Source organism: Diceros bicornis, chromosome 9 (genome assembly GCF_020826845.1).
Source record: "Diceros bicornis minor isolate mBicDic1 chromosome 9, mDicBic1.mat.cur, whole genome shotgun sequence".
Lineage (NCBI taxonomy): Eukaryota > Metazoa > Chordata > Mammalia > Perissodactyla > Rhinocerotidae > Diceros > Diceros bicornis.
The window spans coordinates 4,051,735-4,072,548 of NC_080748.1; the positions used below are offsets into that span (position 1 = coordinate 4,051,735).

The following is a 20,814-nucleotide window of genomic DNA, read 5'->3' on the forward strand; positions in this document are numbered from 1 at the left end:
GGTGATTTTCTCAATTTTAAATTCTGGCCATTCCACTGAAATTTTTATTTTAATTCTCATATTTTTACTTGCAAGAGCTCTTTTCTGTTCTATAAGTATTCCTTTTTTATAGCATCTTTGTAAGTTTCATGCATGCATTGTCTTTTCTGTTTGTCTCTCTGAAAACATATTTTTTTCTGCTGTTTCCTGTGTTGTGTCTCCTTTCTTTGCATTCCTTTTTTTTTCCTTCTGGCTTTTTGTTTATTTGGTCTCCTTATTTCATGTTCAAGGCTTTTCCTCAAATGTCTGGGTGATCTCTCTGTTCATCTTAATTGAGACACAAGAAAGCCTGTTAGATGCCCTGAGGTGAGTGGGGCGAGTGGCCCAGAGGCCTGCACTCGAGGCCCTGGCAGCTGGCTGGCTCTTTGGTTGGTGTGTCTCATGGTGGAGTTTTAGCCCTTCTGTGTTATTCAGAATACCTCCAAGGTGTCCATAAAGTACGACTGGGCAGGGTGACAAAGGGTCCCACATCTTAGAATGCGACTTTCACTTCATTCCCTTGTTTGCAGCCCTGTATTCCTGTGCTTCAATATACCTGGGTTCCCAAGACTGGATTTTATTGGGTTGAATTTCTCTAATAATAAATCTTCAATTTCCTTTAGTGAGAGAATAGAGTGCTAGCTATTGGTGCTAGCTGCTTGTCTACTTAGGGCAGGGAGGGAACCCGGGGGTCTGACAGCTTAGTACATAGTCTATTCACTAGTACCGCTCACTGTTTTCTGCAGTACCTGGTGCCTCCAAGGTGTGAGCGTTCCCAGGTTGCTGTAGGGCTGTCAGCCCACTGCTTGTGGCCATCCCCTCCACAGGACTCAGGTAGTAGCTTACTCCACTCTGGTTAAGTCACTTACCACACCTCTATCAACTTTGCATCTTCTTAGTATTTGTTAACATCTTTCATCTGCTGTTATCTTTGCTCCTGTTGTCCATGTCTTTATCATTTTATACCCTTTTTATTCCTTCCCTTTTATTGTAGGGAGTTTTAGGATTTTGCTAGGGAATGGAGATAAACACCTGTATTTAATCCATCCAGAGCGAGCAGCCCTCTATTTCAGATAGCTTTTGCTGTATAATAAACAATCTCAAAACTTTGTGGTTTAAAACAACAAGCATTTGTTATTCTCACAGTTTTGTGGATTGGCTGGGCAGTTCTTCTAGGCTGTGCTGGCTTGGCTGGGACAAGATGGTCTCAAGTGGTCTCACTCACATATGTGGCTGCTGGCCTGGGCAGCTAAGGATGGCCATATGTCTGTCAGCATCCAGCGGGTTAGCTCGGGGTCATTCATACAGCTAAGGTGATGGCCATATGTCTGTCAGCATCCAGCGGGTTAGCTCGGGGTCATTCATACAGCTAAGGTGATGGCCATATGTCTGTCAGCATCCAGCGGGTTAGCTCGGGGTCATTCATACAGCTAAGGTGATGGCCGTATGTCTGTCAGCACCCAGCAGGTTAGCTCGGGGTCATTCATACAGTGGTAGAAGAGCAACGTGGCAGTGAGAGAGGGCGGCCCCCATTGGTCCACCGCTCCTCAGGCCTCTGCTTGCGTCATATCTGCCAGTATTTCATTGGCTGAAGCAAGTCACATGGCCAGCCACAGATTCAAGGGCAGAGAAGTAGATGCCACCTCCTGATGGGAGGAGCTGTGGAGTCATATTGCAAAGGGGTGAGCACACAGGATGGAAAGACTTTGTGGTCCTTTTATAATCTACCACATTGGCTTGATCGTTTTAAAGCTTATCATCTACATTTTCAAAAGTTATATTTAGGGGCCAGCCTGCTGGTGTAGTGGTTAAGTTTGCATGCTCCGCTTCGGCGGCCCAGGGTTCGCGGGTTCAGATCCCATGCATGGACCTGCACACTGCTCATCAAGCCATGCTGTGGCAGCTTCCTATATACAAAGAATAGAGGAAGATGGACAAGGATGTTAGCTCAGGGACCATCTTCCTCACCAAAAAAAAAAGTTATATTTATGAAAATATAATTTAAAAATAAGATATAATTATAAGATTTCTGTTGAATTTTCTATTTTACGTTCTAAGTTATGATTATCTGATGTGCTTTCTGCAGCATCCACATAAGTCTAAATAAATACACAAATCTAGAATCTTTGGATCCAGGGTTTGAGACTGTCTCAGACTTACCTAAATTTGACCGTGTATATGAACCTTAGAATTTCAGGAGGGTGACTGATACGATAATAGTCACACTTCTAAAACCTACAGTTCATGATTTTGGAATTTATTACTACATTGTTGATTCTTAATGGAGTTATATAAATTACACAAGGGTTTGCTACTTGACAGGTAAATGCAAATTGATAATATGGTATTATTCTCTTATTTACTTTGTTGCCATGGTTGTTTGTTTTGTAGAGTACAGACTGCAAAGCTGTAATTAGCATTGTGGAAGGAAGCTCCTTAGACAGCAGTGGATTTTCTCTCCACATCGGCTTGTCTGATGCATATCTCCCAAGAATGTGGGTTGAAAAACATCCAGAAAAAGAAAGCGAGGTATAGTACTTCTTACTTAAAAGTAGGAGACATTATTGAAAAACTATTTTAGAATAGACTATTTATATTTGGAAATTATTGATAGTCCTGAAAAACTAGCATTACAAAATGAGCTTTCACCACCCTAAGATTTTACAACTACAAATACTTATGATATCAACCATGACAAACTTCTGAGGTTTCAACCAAAACCCACATATGGGATATTTCCCTATAAAGAGTGTAGTTTTTACCTTAATCCCCACCAAAAAGAAAATCTACCTTTGGACATCACATTGGTTAGTCTGTATACTTTTTATACTTTTTAAATATTGATACTATAAAAACAGATACAAAATTATTTATGGCCACAAGACCGTTGTGTGTGACTGTGACGAAGAATCTCTTCTTATTAAAGTAAAAATTGAAAGTGGCATCAGCAAGGTGGCTGGATAAGGTGTCCTTCCCATGTATCACCACCACCTCCCCAACAATTATTTGGCATCTGTTCATGGACAAAATTGCCTTGTGGGAGCTTTGGGATCCAGTTAGGGCATTTGGAAACCCCAGGGCCGGCCCTGTGGCTTGGAGGTTAAGTGCACGCGCTCCGCTGCTGGCGGCCCGGGTTCGGATCCCGGTTGCGCAGCGACGCACTGCTTCTCCGGCCATGCTGAGGCCACGTCCCACATACAGCAACTAGAAGGATGTGCAGCTGTGACATACAACTATCTACTGGGGCTTTGGGGGGAAAAATAAACAAAATAAAATCTTTAAAAGAAACCCAGTGCAATCCAAGACCGAGGAGAGTGTTTTGAGAAGGCAGACTCACACCCAGGCGGCTGACTTGCTGACCATAGTCCTGGCTGCAGAAATGGAAATAGCTCCATACCTCTGAGAACTCAGCTACAGCCCCATACTCCTGAGAACTCGGCTACAGCCTTGTTTGGCTTGGTCCTGTCACCAGCCGCATACGCTGAGGGACCCAGGAGGAGTTAGGCCCACTCATGTGCCACGTAATAGGTGTACAGAACTTGGTCCCAGCTATGGACCCTTGAAGTGGCCCATGAACCAGCTCCAGCCCCTCTTGACTATAGTCTGGGAGCTCCTGGAGGTAAGCCTATCAAACTCAGTCAGACTGTAGATTCTAAAAGGGTCCAGTAACTGGACTCCAGCCCGTCCCAGCCACAGTTCGCAAAGAGTCTTGCTGGCACAGGGACCCTGCAGGAGACACTCCTGTCCACAACCTTGGAGGTTCTGAAATGGCCCAATACTCAGCTCTAGCCCCCTCCTAGCGGCAGTCAACAAGCATAGGGACCTGGCTGGAGACACTCATGTCTGCACCTGAGGAGATCCAGAAAGGGCCCTATACTCTGTTCCAGCCTCTCCAGCCATGGTCAGGGACCAGTCAACCTACCCAGAGACCTAGTGGGAGACATATCCCTCCACACCTCCAGAGCCAGGTCTACAGACCTCAAGCTTGGCTTTGGAACCTGAACCAGCCCTGGGCTTGGTTCCAGCCTCTCTCAACCATGGTCCAGGGCCAATCCTGCCCACCCAGGGACCCATCCAGTGACTAGGCAGAAGCCTTCCCAGGGACCTAGTGGGAACCACACCCATCTGCACCCCTGGTAATAGTCTCACTGACTGAGAACCTGTGGATCCTGAAGTGGATCCTTGTCCCAGTGTTACCTACTGAACAAGGTACTGGAGGTAGTCCCACCCACCCAGGGACCAGACTGGATCCATGCCCACCCAGCCCCCTGATAACAAGCATGTCAACTGCAGACCCCACTGCAGACCCAGCAACAGCCTCAAAACTGACTTTAACCCAGCATAACTACAATTCTGGAGGTAATCCCGTCAGCCCAGGGAACCAACAGGAGAAGGTTTTACCTACTGAAACCAGTCTGTAAAGACTGGAAGAGGAGTTTGCTCCTTCAAATGTATAGGCACCAATGCACAGTTACACAGATCATGAAGAATTAGGCAAACATGACACCACTAAAGGAAACTAATAAAGCTCCAGTAACCAACCCCAAAGAAATGGAGATCTATGATTTGCCTGGCAATGAACTCAAAATAATCATCTTAAGGAAATTCAGCAAAATGCAAGAGAACACAGATAAACAACTAAATGAAATCAGGAAAACAATACGTGAGAAAAATGAGAAGTTTAATAAAGAAATAGAAACCATAAAAAAGAACCCAACAGAAATCCTGGAGCTGAAGAATACAATGACAGGACTGAAAAATTCAATAGAGAGTTTCACCAACAGCCCTGATCATGCAGAAGAAAGAATCAATGAACTCAAAGACAGATCATTTGAAATTAGAGGAACAAAAAGAAGAATGAAAAAGTGTGAAGAAAGCCTACATGAAGTATGGAATACCATCAAGAAAATGAACATTTGCATCATAGGCATCCCAGAAAGAGAAGAGAGAAAGGGGCAGAAAGATTATTTAAAGAAAGAATAGCAAAAATCTTCCCAAATCTTGGGAGACAGTTGGATATCCAGGTGTATGCAGCTCAAAGGACCCCAAGCAAGATCAACTTGAAGAAGATTACACCAAGACACGATATAATCAAAACATTAAAAATCAAAGACAAGGAGAGAATTTTGAAAGCAGCAAGAGAAAAATGACTCATCACATACAAGGGGACCCCCCCCATCCCCATAAAGCTATCAGCAGATTTCTCTGTAGAAACTTTGCAGGCCAGGAGGGAGTGGGATGATATACTCAAAGTGCTGAAAGAAAAAACTGCCAACCAAGAATACTACTCTTTTGGGTTCTTGCTTCTTCACAAACCACGATGCAGGTCCAAGTTGTTGCCTGTACTTCTGACCAACTGGCTATAAATCAGAGGTTTTCATAACCCCCTTCTTGGGTTTGATTAATTTGCTAGAGTGCCTCACAGATCAGAGAAACATTTTACTTACTAGATCACCAGTTTATTATAAAAGGATATAACTCAGGAACAGCCAGATGGAAGAGATGCACAGGGCAAGGTATGGGGAAAGGGTGCGGAGCTTCTGTGCTGTCTCCAGGTGCATCACTCTCCCCACATCTTCATGTGTTAACCAACGTGGAAGCTCGGTAGCCCATGCTTTTGGCTTTTTATAGAGGCTTCATTACATAGGCATGATTAATTAAATCATTGGCCATTGGTGACTGAGTGAAACTCCAGCCCCTCTCCCCTCCTTGAAGGTGTGGGGGTGGGGCTGAAAGTTCCAACTCTCTAATCACTTGGTTGATTCTCTTGGCAACCAGCCCCCATCCTTAGGTGTTTTCCAAAAGTCACTTCATTAACATAACAAAAAACACCGTTATTGCTCTTATCACTTAGGAAATTCCAAGGGCTTTGGGAGCTGTGAGCCAGGAACCATGGACAAAAACCACATATATGAGAAATATAGACGGTCATTCAGATGACCAAATACATATCTCTTATAAATCACAGTATAGCATAAAACCAGCAAAACTGTCCTTTAGAAATGAAGGAAAGATAAAGACATTCCCAGACAAACTAAAGCTAAAGGAATTCATCACCACTAGACCTGCCTTACAAGAAATGCTAAAGAGAGTTCTTGAAATGAAAGAACACTAAGTAACAACATGAAAACATATAAAAGTATAAAACTCACCAGTAAAGGTAAATATATAGTGAAATTCAGATTGCCCTAATACTGTAATGGTGATGTGTACATCACCGTTATCTCTAGTGTAAAAGTTTAAAACAATGATATTTAAAATAACTATAGCTACTATAATTTGTTAGTGGATGCACAATATAAAAAGTAAAGTGGGGGGCCGGCCCCATGGGCTTAGCGGTTAAGTGCGCGCGCTCGGCTGCTGGCGGCCTGGGTTTGGATCCCAGGCGCGCACCGACACACCTCTTCTCTGGCCATGCTGAGGCCGTGTCCCACGTACAGCAACTAGAAGGATGTGAAACTATGATGTACAACTATTTCCTGGGGTTTTGGGGGAAAAGCAAATAAATAAATAAAATTAAAAAGAAAAAAAAGTAAAGTGTGACTTCATAGCATAAAATTGGAAGGAAAAGTAAAAGTGTAGTTCTTGTATGTGATTGAGGGTAAGCTGTTATTAGATTAAAATAGACTGTTATGGGGGCTGGCCCAGTGGCATAGTGGTTAAGTTCACACATTCCACTTTGGTGGCCCAGGGTTTGCCGGTTCGGATCCTGGGCGCAGACCTATTCACCCCTCATCAAGGCATGCTGAAGTGGCATCCCAAATAGAAGAACTAGAAGGACCTACAACTAGGATATACAACTATGTACTGGGGTTTGGGGGAGAAAAAAGAAAAAGAGGAAGATTGGCAACAGATGTTAGCTCAGGGCCAATCTTCCTCAAAAAAAATAAATAAATAAAATAGACTGTTATATCTGTAACATGTTTTATTTAAGCTTCATGGTAACCACAAAGATAAAACTTATAGTAGTTACACAAAAGATAAAGAGAAAAGAATTAAAGCATACCAATACAAAAATATAAATTACAAAGGAAGATAGTAAGAGTGGAAGAAAGGAACAAATAAAACAAAAAACAGTCAGAAAACAATGAAATGGCAATAGTAAATCCTTACCTTTCAGTAATTTCTTTAAATATAAATAAACTAAATTTTCCAATTAATAGACACAAAGTAACTGAATGGATAAATGAAAAACAAGATCCAGCGGCCGGCCCTGTGGCTTAGTGGTTAAGCGCGCATGCTCTGCTACTGGTGGCCCAAGTTCCGATCCTGGGCTCACACCCACGCACCGCTTATCAGGCCATGCTGAGGCCGAGTCCCACATACAGCAACTAGAAGGATGTGCAACTATGACATACAACTATCTATTGGGGCTTTGGGGGAAAAAAAAAAAACAAGATCCAGCAATATGCTACCTATTAGAGACTCACTTTAGCTTTAAGAACACACATAGACTGAAAGTAAGGGATGGAAAAAGATACTCCCTGCAAATGGTAACCAAAAGAGAGCAGGAGTGGCTATACTTCTATCAAATAAAATACTTTCAGTCAAAATCGGTCACAAAACATAAATAAGTTCACTGCGTTGTGATAAAGGGGCCAATTCATCACAGGATATAACAATTGTAAATATATATGTACCCAATATTGGAACACCTAAATTTTTAAAGCAAATAATAACAGAACTGAAGGGAGAAATAGACAACAATACAGTAATAGTAGAGGACTTCAATACCGCACATTAAACAATGGGTAGATCATCAAGACAGAAAATTAATAAGGAAACAGCAGACCTGAATAACACTATAGACTAAATGGAATTGTCAACTTGAAAAGCAAATTCACCAGTTATTTTACCTTCAAGTTTAGTTTTAACCTTGAGTTTATTCAGGAATAGCCAAAAAACTTGCAATTCGGGATGTGCATGCTATGGCGAACCATAGGCAAATATAGAGAGCAAGGGAAGGGAGCTTTCTTTATTTATTCTTTTATAGAGAAAAAGAGGGAGGAGGGAGGAGCTGTTCTAAATGAAAGTCCATTGGGGGAAAGTATCAGTTCAGAGTGGCAATGACTTCTCATTGGCTGAGCTGCAGCATTTCTCATTGGCTCGGCTATTGCCAGGTGGGGAGGAAAATCTTCCTTCAGTGGTAAAGTAGTTGTACTTCCTGTCCAAGATGTAAGCCTACAGTTGCTTTCTGTTTGGAGTACTTGACAGTGTATGATAGGGCGTGAGAGCTCCCCCTGTAGGCCTTCTCGAATCTAATTTAGTTGACGTTTCTCTTATTTATTTCGCAAAACTAACAGACATATTGAGAACATTCCCTCCAAGAGCGCCAGAACGCATTCTCCTCAAGCACACAGAACATTCTACAGCATAGATCATATGATAGGCCACGAAACAAGTCTTAAGAAATTTAAGAAGATTGAAATTGTACCGAGTATCTTGTCTGACCACACTGGTCTGAAACTAGTAATCAATAACAGCAGGTAAGCTGGAAAATTTACAAATATGTGGAAATTAAACAACACACTCCTGGAAAACCAAATGAGTCCACATATGGGTCAAAGAAGAAATCAAAAGGGAAATTTTAAAAACCTTTAAACAAATGAAAATGGAAACACAACATATCAAAACCTATGGGATGTGGCAAAAGCAATTCTAAGGGGGAAGTTCATAGCAGTAAACACCTATATTAAGAAAAATGAAAGATCTCAAATAAGCAATCTAACTTTACACCTGAAGGAATTAGAAAAAGAGGAACAATCTAATCCCAAAGTTAGCATAAGGAAGGAAATAATAAGGATTAGAGTAGAAATAAATGAAATAGGGACTAGAAAGGCAATAGAAAAAGTCAGTGAAACAAAGAGTAGGTTTTTTGAAAAGATAGAAAAAATTGACAAAATGTTAGCTAGCCTAACCAAGAAAAAAAGAGAGAGGACTCAAACAAAATTATAAATGAAAGAGGAGACATTGCAACGGACACCACAGAAATACAAAGGATCGTAAGAGACTTCTATGAACAATTATACACCAACATATTAGATAATCTAGAAGAAATGGATACATTCCTAAAAACATACAACCTACCAAGACTGAATCATGAAGAAATAGAAAATCTGAACAGACCAATAACTACTAAGGAGACTAAATCAGTTTTCAAAAACGTCCCAATAAAGAAAAGCCTAGGACCAGATGGTTTCACTGCTGAATTCTACCAAACATTTAAAGAAGAATTAATACCAGTTCTTCTCAAGCCCTTCCAAAAATTGAAGAGGACAGAACACTCCAAAATTCATTTTATCAGACCAGCATTACCTTGATGCCCAATCCAGAAAAGGACACTACAAGAAAAGAAAACTACAGGCCAATATCCCTGATTTATATAGATACAAAAATTCTTAACAAAATATTAGCAAACTGAATTCAGCAGCTCATCAAAAGAATCATACATCATGATCAAGTGAGATTTATCCCTAGGATTCAAGGATGGTTCAACATATGCAAATCAATAAACATTGATACACCACATTAACAGAATGAAGGATAAAAATCAATGATCCTCTCAGTAGATGCAGAATAAGTGTTTGACAAAATCCAACACCCTTTTATGATGAAAGCTCTCAACAAATTGGGTATAAAAGGATCATATCTCAGCATAATGAAGACCATATATGACAAACTCACAGCTAACATCGTATTCAATGGTGAAAAGCTGAAAGCTTTTTCTGTAAAATCAGAAACAAGACAAGAGTGCCCATTCTCCCCATTCCTGTTCAGCATAGTACTGGAAGTCATGGATAGAGCGATTAGGCAAGAAGAAGAAATGAAATGCATAGAAATAGGAAAGAAAAAGCAAAGTTGTCTCTGTTTGCAGATGACATGATCTTATATATAGAAAACCCTAAAGACTCCACCAAAAAACTGTCAGAACTAATAAATGAATTCAGGAAAGTTGTAGGATAAAAAATCAACATACAAAAATCAGTTGCATTTCTATACACTAACAACAAACTATCTGAAAAATAAATAAAGAAAACAATCTCATTTCAAATAGCATCAAAAACAATAAAATACTTAGGAATAAATTTAACCAAAGGAGGTGAAAGATCTGTTCATTAAAAGCTATAAGACACTGATGAAAGAAATTGAAGAAGACAGTTGATGAAATAAATGGAAAGATATCAAAAACTCTGAGTAGCCAAAGCAATCTTGAGAAAGCAGAGCAAGGCTGGAGGCATCACACTTCCTGATTTCAAACTCTACTACAAAGCTGTAGTGATCAGAACAGCACGGTACTGTTATAAAAACACATAGACCAATGGAATGGAATTGAGAGTCCAGAAGTAAACCCATGCGTCTATGGGCAACTAATATTTGACAAGGGAGCCAAGAATACTCAATGGGGAATGGATAGTCTTTTCAATAAACGGTGTTGGGAAAACTGGATATGTACGTGCAAAATGAAATTGAACCCCTATCTTACACCACTCACAAAAATTAACTGGAAATGTATTAAAGACTTAAGTGTAAGGCTTGAAACCATAAAACTCCTAGCAGAGGGGCTGGCCCCATGGCTTAGCAGTTAAGTGTGCACACTCCGCTACTGGCGGCCCGGGTTTGGATCCTGGGCGCACACCGACGCACCGCTTGTCCGGCCATGCTGAGGCCACGTTCCACATACAGCAACTAGAAGGATGTGCAACTATGACATACAACTATCTACTGGGGCTTTGGGGAAAAAAAAAAAGGAGCAGGATTAGCAATAGATGTTAGCTCAGAGCCGGTCTTCCTCACAAAAAAAAAAAAAAAACTCCTAGAAGAAAACATAGGTAAAAAGCTCCTTGAGGTGCTGGCCCAGTGGCCTAGTGATTAAGTTTGGGTGCTCTGCTTCAGTGGCCTGGGGTTCGCAGGTTCAGATCCCGGGCGTGGACCTACACACCACTGATCAAGCCATGCTGTGGCGGCGTCCCACATATAAAGTAGAGGGAGATGGGCACGGATGTTAGCCCAGGGCCAGTCTTCCTCAGCAAAAAGAGGAGGACTGGCAACAGATGTTAGCTCAGGGCTAATCCTCCTCACCTAAAAAGAAAAAAAAGCTCCGTGGTTGGTCTTGGCAACAATTTTTTGGATATGATGCTAAAAGCACAATCAACAAAAGCCAAAATTAATAAGTGGGACTACATCAAACTAAAAAACTTTTGCACAGCAAAAGAAACAATCAACAAAATAAAGAAGCAACCTTTGGAGTGAGAGAAAATATTTACAAAGCATATATCAGATAAGAGTTTAATATCCAAAATATTGGATAATAAGGAACTCATACAACTCAATAGCAAAAATACTAACACAGTCACGCGTCACTTAACAATGGGGATATATTCTGAGAAATGTGTCGTTAGGTGATTTCGTCATTGTGTGAACATCATAGAGTGTACTTACGCAAACCTAGGTGGTATAGCCTACCACACCAAGGCTATATGCTACTAATCTTATGGGACCACTGTTGAATATGTGGTCCATTGTTGACCAAAACGTCGTTATGCAGCACATGACTGTAATTTGATTTAAAAATGTACATAAGACCTAAATAGAAATTTTCCCAAAAAAGACATACAAATGGGCAACAGGTACATGAAAAGATGCTCAACATCGCTCATCATCAGGGAAATGCAAATCAAAACCTCAATGAGATATCACCTCACACCTGGTTAGAATGGCTGTTATCAAAAAGACAAGAGATAACAAGTGTTGGCGAGGATGTGGAGAAAAGGGAACCCTTGTGCATTGTTGGTGGAGTGTAAATTGGTACAGCCACTATGAAAAACATATGCAGGATTCTCAAAAAACTAAAATAGAACTACCATATGATCCAGCAATCCCACTTCTGTGTATATATCCAAACGAAATGAAATCACTATCTCAAAGAGATATCTGCACCCCAATGTTCATTACAGCATTATTCACAATAATCAAGACATGGAAACAACCTTAAGTGTCCATTGATGGATGAATGGATAAAGAAAATGAGATTGTACATATATACATGTATACACATACATACACACATAATGGAATATTATTCAGCCATAATGAAGAAGGAAATCCTGCCATTTGCAACAACATGGATGGACCTTGAGAATATTATGCTAAGTAAAATAAGTCAGACAGAAAGACAAATACTGTATGATCTCACTTATATGTGGCACCTAAAAAAAGCCTAGCTCATAGAAACAGAGTGGAATGTTGGTTGCCAGGGGCTGAGGGTGAAGGGTTAGAAATGGGGAGATGTGGGTTAAAGGGTACTAACCTCCAGTTATCAGATGAATAATTTCTGGGGAATCCAATATACAGCATGGTGACTATAGTTAACAATACTGTATTATATACTTGAAAGTTACTAGGAGAGTAAATCTTAAATGTTCTCACTACAAAAAAAAATAGTAGTTATGTGAGGTGATGGATATGCTAACCTTATCGTGGTAATCATTTCACAATATATACATGTTTTCAAAGCATCACGTTGTACACCTTAAACTTACACAATGTTCTATATCAATATCTCAATAAAGCTGGGGAAACGTTTTTTAAAACTGAAACATATGATAGTAGTTACACTTTAAGTATTGGTTGACTAATAAAATAAAAGTATGCATATTTTAGTAATCCCAATAGCCTCTCTATTCCTTTTAGAATAGTGTGTGCATATATGTGAGAGAAAGGCATATTGTTTATTGGTTCTGCAGAGAACTTTGATACCATATGAATTTTCTGGTGGTCATTCTGTATGAACTCTGGACCTCTCGGGGGTTTATGGCCTGGACATTGGAAACTCCAGCTCTGACATTCTACTTTTTATTTGAACTCCCATAGGCCATTTCATTGTTAAGTAAATCTTATTCTTTCTGTTTTTATAATATTATTTTACCTGACTAGAAAGTTTTCCAATTTTACAAGTAAATCTTTTCCAATAAAAATTACACATTTATGCCAAATTCTGAAAATCCTAGCTATATGTATATCCTGCTTTGTACCTTAGAGGGATGACCGAAATATTAGTTGTATATAAACCAAATCATCTTTCCAAAGCCACAGGTGAAAAACAGACACACAGATCAATGGGACAGAATTGAAAGCCCAGAAATAAAACCACACATATATGGACAGCTAATTTTCGACAAAGGAGCTAAGAACATACAATGGAGAAAGGAAAGTCTCTTCAATAAATGGTGTTGGGAAAACTGGACAGCCACATGCAAAAGAATGAAAGTGGACCTTCTGCTATCGCCATTCACAAAAATTAACTCAAAATGGATCAAAGACCTGAAGGTGAGACCTGAAACTATAAAAGTCATAGAAGAAAATATAGGCAACACACTATTTGACATTGGTCATAAAGGAATCTTTTCGGATGATGTGCCTACCCAGACTAGGGAAACTAAAGAAAAAATAAACAAGTGGGACGTCATCAGATTAAAGAGCTTCTACAAGACAAACGAAACCAGAATCAAGATGAACAGACAACCCACCAGCTGGGAGAGAATATTTGCAAAACATATATGTGACAAGGGGTTGATCTCCATAATATATAAAGAACTCACACAACTGAACAACAAAAAAACAAACAACCCTATCAAAAAATGTGCAGAGGAAATGAACAGACACTTCTCCAAAGAAGATATACAGATGGCCAATAAGCACATGAAAAGATGTTCAACATCACTAATCATCAGGGAAATGCAAATCAAAACAACACTAAGATATCACCTCACGCCCGTTAGAATGGCTATAATCACCAAGACAAAAAATAAGTGTTGGAGAGGATGTGGAGAAACAGGAACCCTCATACACAGCTGGTGGGAATGCAAACTGGTGCAGCCTCTATGGAAAACGGTATGGAGATTCCTCAAAGAATTACAAATAGAGATGCCCTATGACCCAGCCATCCCACTACTGGGAATCTATCCAACGAACCTGAAATCAACCATCCAAAGAGGCTTATGCACCCCTATGTTCACTGCAGCATTATTCACCATAGCCAAGAAGTGGAAGCAACCTAAGTGTCCCTCGACTGATGATTGGATCAAGAAAATGTGGTATATCTATATACAATGGAATACTACTCAGCCATAAAAGAAGACAAAATTGTCCCATTTGCAACAACATGGATGGGCCTAGAGGGTATTATGTTAAGTGAAGTAAGCCAGAAGGAGAAAGACAAACGCTGTATGATCCCACTCATATGTGGAATATAAACCAACACATGGACAGAGAAAACTGTATTGTGGTTACCAGGGGCAGTGGGGGTGGGGAGTAGGCACAAGGGGTGAAGGGAGACATATATATGGTGATGGACAAACAAAAATGTACAACCCAAAATTTCACAATGTTAAAAACTATTAAAACATCAATACAAAAAAAAAAAAAAGCCACAGGTGAGCATGGTATTTAAAAGAGCATGGTAAATTGATGGACCTCTTTAGTAACAGGAAAAAGCACATTTTAATTCATCTTTTCTGTAAACATGGATTTTTGTACCTTGGGTATGCTTTAAATGAAACACACGCACATATCTATCTCTCTCCTTTAATTAAGATTTATAGGATATTTTGCCAGCCATTCTCACTGGCAAGTGGCTGATTCCCATGAGTCTGAGATCCAGTGAGAAGTGGGCTTGAGCCCAGGGGGTTTCCATCAGTTTGTAGTGGGCTGCTTTTTATTCTCTGTTACTCTGTCCCAATTATGTGTCCATCATTTAGAAAGACTGTGGGTTTTTGGATCGAAATCTTGTGGTCTCTTGGTAAAGTAGACCAATATAAACAAGCCAGCCCAGTTTAAGTCCTGAGAAGCGCCAGTCCACACCGTTTTTCTCCTTTTAGGCCTGCATGCTTGTTTTTCAACCAGATCTTGATATTGCCCGCCCTGACCTAGCGGAGAAGAGTGAAGTGATTATTTGTCTTGATTGCTCCAATTCCATGGAAAGTGTGACATTTTTGCAAGCCAAGCAAATTGCCTTATATGCACTGTCCTTGGTGGGTAAGAAGCAAAAGATCAACATTGTCAGGTTTGGCACAGGTGAGTGCTCTTGGGCCCCAGTCTAAAGTGTGCTTCCTCCTCAGTGTGAACACACTCAGGAGTAGAGCTGATGGCTGCTGGGAGCCCGACCTCGTCTGTGGAGTAAGAGGTAGCACAGCATGGAGTTCAAGAACAAGAACTCTGGAGCCAGACCCCTGGGTTCAGATTCCGACTGTACCAGTTACTAGCTCTAGGTGTCACCTTGGGCAAGTTACTTGAATTTTTCATGCCTCAGTTTCCTCATCTGTAATATGAGGGTAATAGTCCCTACCTTGTAGTGTTGTTGTGAGGATTGAACTAATGTATATAAAGGATTTAAAACAGTGCTATGACATAGTGAGTGCTATATAAACATTACTATTTTTATTACCAGCCCTGGTGGTCTAGTGGTTAAGATCCAGCACTGTCACCATCGCAGCCTGGGTTTGTTTCCTGGTCAGAAAACCACACCACCCGTCTGTCAGTTGTCATACTGTGACAGCTGCTTGCTGCTGTGATGCTGAAAACTGCTACCTGGAATTCAAATACCAGCAGGGTCACCCATGGTGGACAGGTTTCAGTGGAGCTTCCAGACTAGACAGACTCGGAAGAAGGACCTTGCCACCTACTTCCAAAAAATTGGCCATGAAAACCCAGTGAATAGCAGCAGAGCACTGCAAAAAAGACCGGACCAGGTTCCACTCTGCTGTACACAGGGTCACTAGGAGCTAGAATCAACTCGATGGCAGTAACAACAACAAATGTTATTAGCAGCTGAATCAAATGCAAGACCCTTGGTCTGACGAGTATGAGGGTCCCAAGGATATGGACAGAACATTTGAAATCAGCATGGTAGTGGAAAATATGTAAGGAATGGTGTCAGGAAGCATCAGATCTGCCCTATTAGAAGAAAAGGAATGCCATCCTCCAGGCACGGGCCCAGGGGGATATCTCGGCCACCAAAAGAAGGCACGTTAGGGATGAGAGAAGGAGCACAGAGGGGAGTGAGGTGACAATCATGTCCTATTGATTTCTCTCTTCTGTGCCATTCAGCAGAAGGCTCATCCCCTTTACGAAGGAGCCAGGGTCTGCTGCTGCTGCTGGGGGCAGAGGTCACACAAGCCTGGGGAGTGAGGAAGGAGCATGTGTCCCTCCCTGGCCAGGCTGCCTGTGAGATTGCTACGCCCCGCATCTTACTTAGCATAAGCAATCTGCTACAGAACAGAGGTCTAGAATGTAATTTTACTCAGAACATTTTGCACAGTGAAGTGCATAGTTTGAATGCACTAGTATTTATTACTTAAAGGAATACTGTGGTGAATTTTTATGTTAAGGTTATCAAACATTATTGTTTGTTAGTGGTCAATAAAGTGAATATTTAATAGCATCACCTCATACCAATTTTATTACACAGGTTATACGGAGTTATTTTCGTATCCTAAGTACATCACAAGCAATAATATGCCAACAGAGTTCATTATGGTGAGTAAAAGAACCTTCCTTCATCTCCTGTGTCTTCTATCAAGTTTTAGTGGAACCGTCCAGGACTTATTCCTTCCAAGACCACCATCAGATACCCGTAGTCCTTCAGTTTTTATATGTTGGTGGGCTCTTTTATTTCACTAAGAAGAGCAATATGAACTCATTAAAGAAAAATTGGAAATTAAAAAGGGTAGAAAGAAAAAAATTACCCATAGCTCCACCCCCAAATACAACCAGCATTAGCAGTTTTAGAATGTTTTCTTCTGTCCCTTTTTTTCTTTTCTTAAAATGGACTGAGCTGAGAATGACCAGTTGCCACCTCAGTCCAGGATGGCAAACCCAGGAGTTTTGATGTAATAGTTCTTTGAAAACCATATAAAATCAAATAAGTGCCAAGTGATAATATTATAGTTACTGTGTGACATTAAGTAAACTAAAAGGATATAAGCATAGTTGTTTCACAAATGTATAATTAGGAAAAAATATATTTTCAATGACGATATCTCTAAACCTTCATTAAGAGATGTGCTTTAGTAAATGATTACAGTAAATTATTAATATACCCAAAAAGGAGTAACCTTTTTGTTAATTTTGCTTCATTTCCTCCAGTCTGCTTCACCTACCATGGGAAATACAGACTTCTGGAAAACACTCCGCTATTTAAATTTACTGTACCCTTCTCAAGGGTTACGGAACATTCTCCTTATATCTGATGGGCACCTCCAGAATGAGAGCCTGACGTTGCAGCTTGTAAGGAGAAATGCCCAGCACACCAGACTATTCTCCTGTGGTGTTGGGTAAGTGGGTCTGAGGTCTGGCCACACAGTGAAGACCACGGGGGAAAGGCAGCCTGCGAGTAGGCTGTTTAGTGGCCTGCACAGGCTTTTTGGGAGCTGTGAACTTGGCACTAGCATGCGGAAGCTGTTGAGCACAGAGATGCGGAGCTCAGGCTCTGGCCAGACTGCCTGGGTCTCAAAACCTGAGTGGGCCACTTAGTAGCCATGACCTTAACCATGTTGCTTAACCTCTTGTCTATAAAATGAAGATGATAATGAAAATGTCATAGGTTTAATAGGCTTGCTCTGAGGATTAAATGAGCTCATATACAGAAGCACTTAGAACAGAGCCGAATTGATGTTAGATATTATTACTTTGCGTAAAAATCCAAATTTCCAGCCTATCCTGAGATGCCTGAAGATCTGTCAGGGCCAGGCACAACCCTCCTTTGGCTGTTTTTGACTGGGGCCGAGGAGCTCCTGCTGCTCTGGGGGACCCCCACCCAGGTGCTCTGCTCCTTCACAACACCTTTCTGGTTGCTGTGAGCATCTGCATTTTTAAACCCTGTAATGTACATGGAATCTTTCTCTAGGGAGGCTAAAACCCCATGACTGTTGGAATTAACTCCCTCCCCAATTATAGTTAGCTTTTTTGGATTGAACTAAGGTATATGGTGTAAATATAAGGAAAACACCGCACAGAAGGGGCCAAACCGGTGTTTGCACAGAGCATGCCTGCCCCCCGTCTCCCTGTGCTCGCCCCGTACAGTCCCCATCCTGGCAGTGATCACCAGGCCTTCCTGTTCTGAGGCAGCGCACAGAGCAGGATGCTCCCTCAGCATGTTGATGGGGGTGGGGTGTTTGTGTTCCCTGGGGCTGACGTGCTGTCCTGCGCTGTGGGCCTCCTCAAGCCTCAGTGTGAGCTCCAGGGGCTGGGACCCTCGACACCCTTTGATGGCCCTCCCTGCTGTACCCAGGCTACACCTGCCTGCCCAGAGGGCTCTTTTCTTCTCTCTGCCCTCCTCAGTCACAAATGCTAGTCCTGTTCTCTGTAATCTGAGGCTTAACAGGGCATCACAGACCAACCAGGGAATTTATCCAACCCACAGCAGACTCCCCTAGAAATTGTTCCTAACAGGACTTTACCTGATAACTCACACCTATAGACACGGGGTGGCTGGCCCTAACCTGCTGCGGGGATGTGTCCCCTCCCTACCTGAGTCAGTGCCCTATTCCATCTTCCTGGTTACAGCACTACCTCCCTGCTCCCTCCACTGCGTGTTGGGCCTGCTGTTCTGGTCTGGGCTCACACACCTCAGCACAGAAGGCATGTCCCCTGTTGATTCCTTCTGTGCTGAGGACCTATCATGGGACAGACACTGCTTGGCACTAGGCTGCAGCTCTGTCTGTGGGGAGACAGACAGCAAGCAGTCCAGTAAGCTCAAAGGGGAGATGGGTTTTCCTAAGTGCTTTGAAGGAAAAAATAGGGGTGCTGTGATGGGAGTGACTGGGGTGGCGGGCACAAGCCTCCTTTGGGTGGTGACTTTGCTTTGACACAACCCAGCCTGAGGGAGCTGGAATTGTTACTGATAATCTGTCAAGTTTTTAGGATCTTTCTAAATGTTTCTGTTTTACACATACACACTCATTTGTGTTCACAAACTCTAGCAAGATGTTGTGAGTTCTCCAGGAGTAGAAACTGCTCAACCTGCTTGTCGTAACAAGTCGTCCTTGAGGTCCACACCACAGGAGCACAAAAGAGATTCCAAGCAGCCTCACTAACTGATGAAATCTATAAAATACAAATAAACTTGACTTAAAGATTTTCTAATCAGGGTTGTAATCACCGCCAACTAATTTTCAGAAGGAAAGACAAATCCATTCTTTATCAATAGGCTAAAGAATGTTTCAGAAATAACTTTCTTAAGCTCTTTTTCTGAAAATTAATTGATCATTTCTTTAATATTTTAGGAGAAACCTCTCTAAGAAAGGCATTCTTGATAGTTATAGAATTATTATTGAGAGAAATTATAAAAGGACATTGTCATTTGAAATTATAAAAGGACATATCAAAGATTACCTTGCTAGAATGAGAGTTACTGCCTTATCTCTTTTGCTCTCTAGATGTGTATCACATTTTAAGGTGTAGACTTTAGTAACTCTTTCCATTTCTCAGTCTTTGGGATCAGATGTGGGTAACTTAGACATTCATTGAAAGTAGGTTGATATCTATCAGCGTTCTGATACGTTTTGGGGTTTTTCAGAATCATCCACTCCTTCCTTTGGTCAATCAGAAGTCAAGAATTTCTGCTTTTATCTATTGTGAAAGAGAATAAGTCCTCTGATATGTGGGAGCTTAAATTACCCAAACCTTCAGATGTTTGATACTCTGTCATAAGTTTTATCTCTTTAACCTCAGCTACAGAAGAGTAAATTCTTCTGCATGTAAATGTCTCTTTTATTGAGTTTCAAGCTGTGTCACCATTGTTAACTACATGTGCTTCAAAAATGTTTCCAAAATTTTTTGAAAATTAAAATGTGAAATGTGATCAGTTCCACAGCAAATCGTCACATCTTAAGGACTTTGTCCCACTGTGGTGCTGGAGTATTTGAATATTTTAACTCAAAATCCAAACACAGTTGGAAAAAACAGGTATGTTTCTCAAACATCTTATTTCTAGTCTTATATTTACATGTGGAAATATTATCTTCTTACAAATCTAGTGATAGTAACTTCTCAGTTTTCATTAATGGAAAGGGGAGCTAGAAAGAGGCAAAAGGCACCAAAGGTGGCCCTGCCCTTAGTACACACTTACTGCCTAAACACAGTCAATACTTAATTGGGTCATTCTCCTAGCTAACAGTTTGATTTCTGCTTTATAAAGTGTCATGGATTGATTTTTGAAAGTGAAGTATTACACATGTTTTGCTAGGATTCTTTATTTTTTTTGGGGGGGGGAAGATCAGCCCTGAGCTAACATCATGCCAATCCTCCTCTTTTTGCTGAGGAAGACTGGCCCTGAGCTAACCTCTATTGCCAATCCTCCTTCTTTTTTTCCCCAAAGCCCCGGTAGACAGTTGTATGTCATAGTTGCATATCCCTCTAATTGCCGTATGTGGGACGCCGCCTCAGCATGGCCAGACAAGCGGTGCATCAGCGCGTGCCCGGGATCCGAACCCGGGCCGCCAGTAGCGTAGCACACACACTTAACCGCTAAGCCACGGGGCCGGCCCCTAGGATTCATTTTTTATTGTGGTAAAATATATATAAAATTTACCATTTTAACCATTTTTAAGTATACAATTCAGTGGCATTAAGTACATTCACACTGTTGTGCAGCCATCACCACCATCCATCTCCAGAACTTTTTCATCTTCCCAAACAGAAGCTCTATACTCATTAAACAACAACTCCCCATTCCACCTCCCCGCCAGCCCCTGGTAACCACCATTCTACTTTGTGTCTCTATGAATTTGACTACTTTAT

General features: G+C 41.2%; 1 protein-coding gene across 8 annotated transcripts in view; it reads left to right on the forward strand.

Annotated features, from left to right (window-relative positions):
- PARP4 (poly(ADP-ribose) polymerase family member 4) overlaps nt 1-20,814 on the forward strand; it is a 145,925-nt gene that overhangs the window by 77,952 nt on the left and 47,159 nt on the right. For 7 of the 8 annotated variants that reach the window (XM_058547780.1, XM_058547787.1, XM_058547782.1 and 4 more), the window contains 5 exons: nt 2,410-2,547; nt 14,895-15,090; nt 16,484-16,551; nt 17,161-17,348; nt 19,881-19,980. In XM_058547780.1, the coding sequence (XP_058403763.1) occupies nt 2,410-2,547; nt 14,895-15,090; nt 16,484-16,551; nt 17,161-17,348; nt 19,881-19,980 (690 nt within the window). The remainder of the gene's footprint in view (nt 1-2,409; nt 2,548-14,894; nt 15,091-16,483; nt 16,552-17,160; nt 17,349-19,880; nt 19,981-20,814) is intronic. The other variant, XM_058547783.1, reaches the window with a different exon arrangement.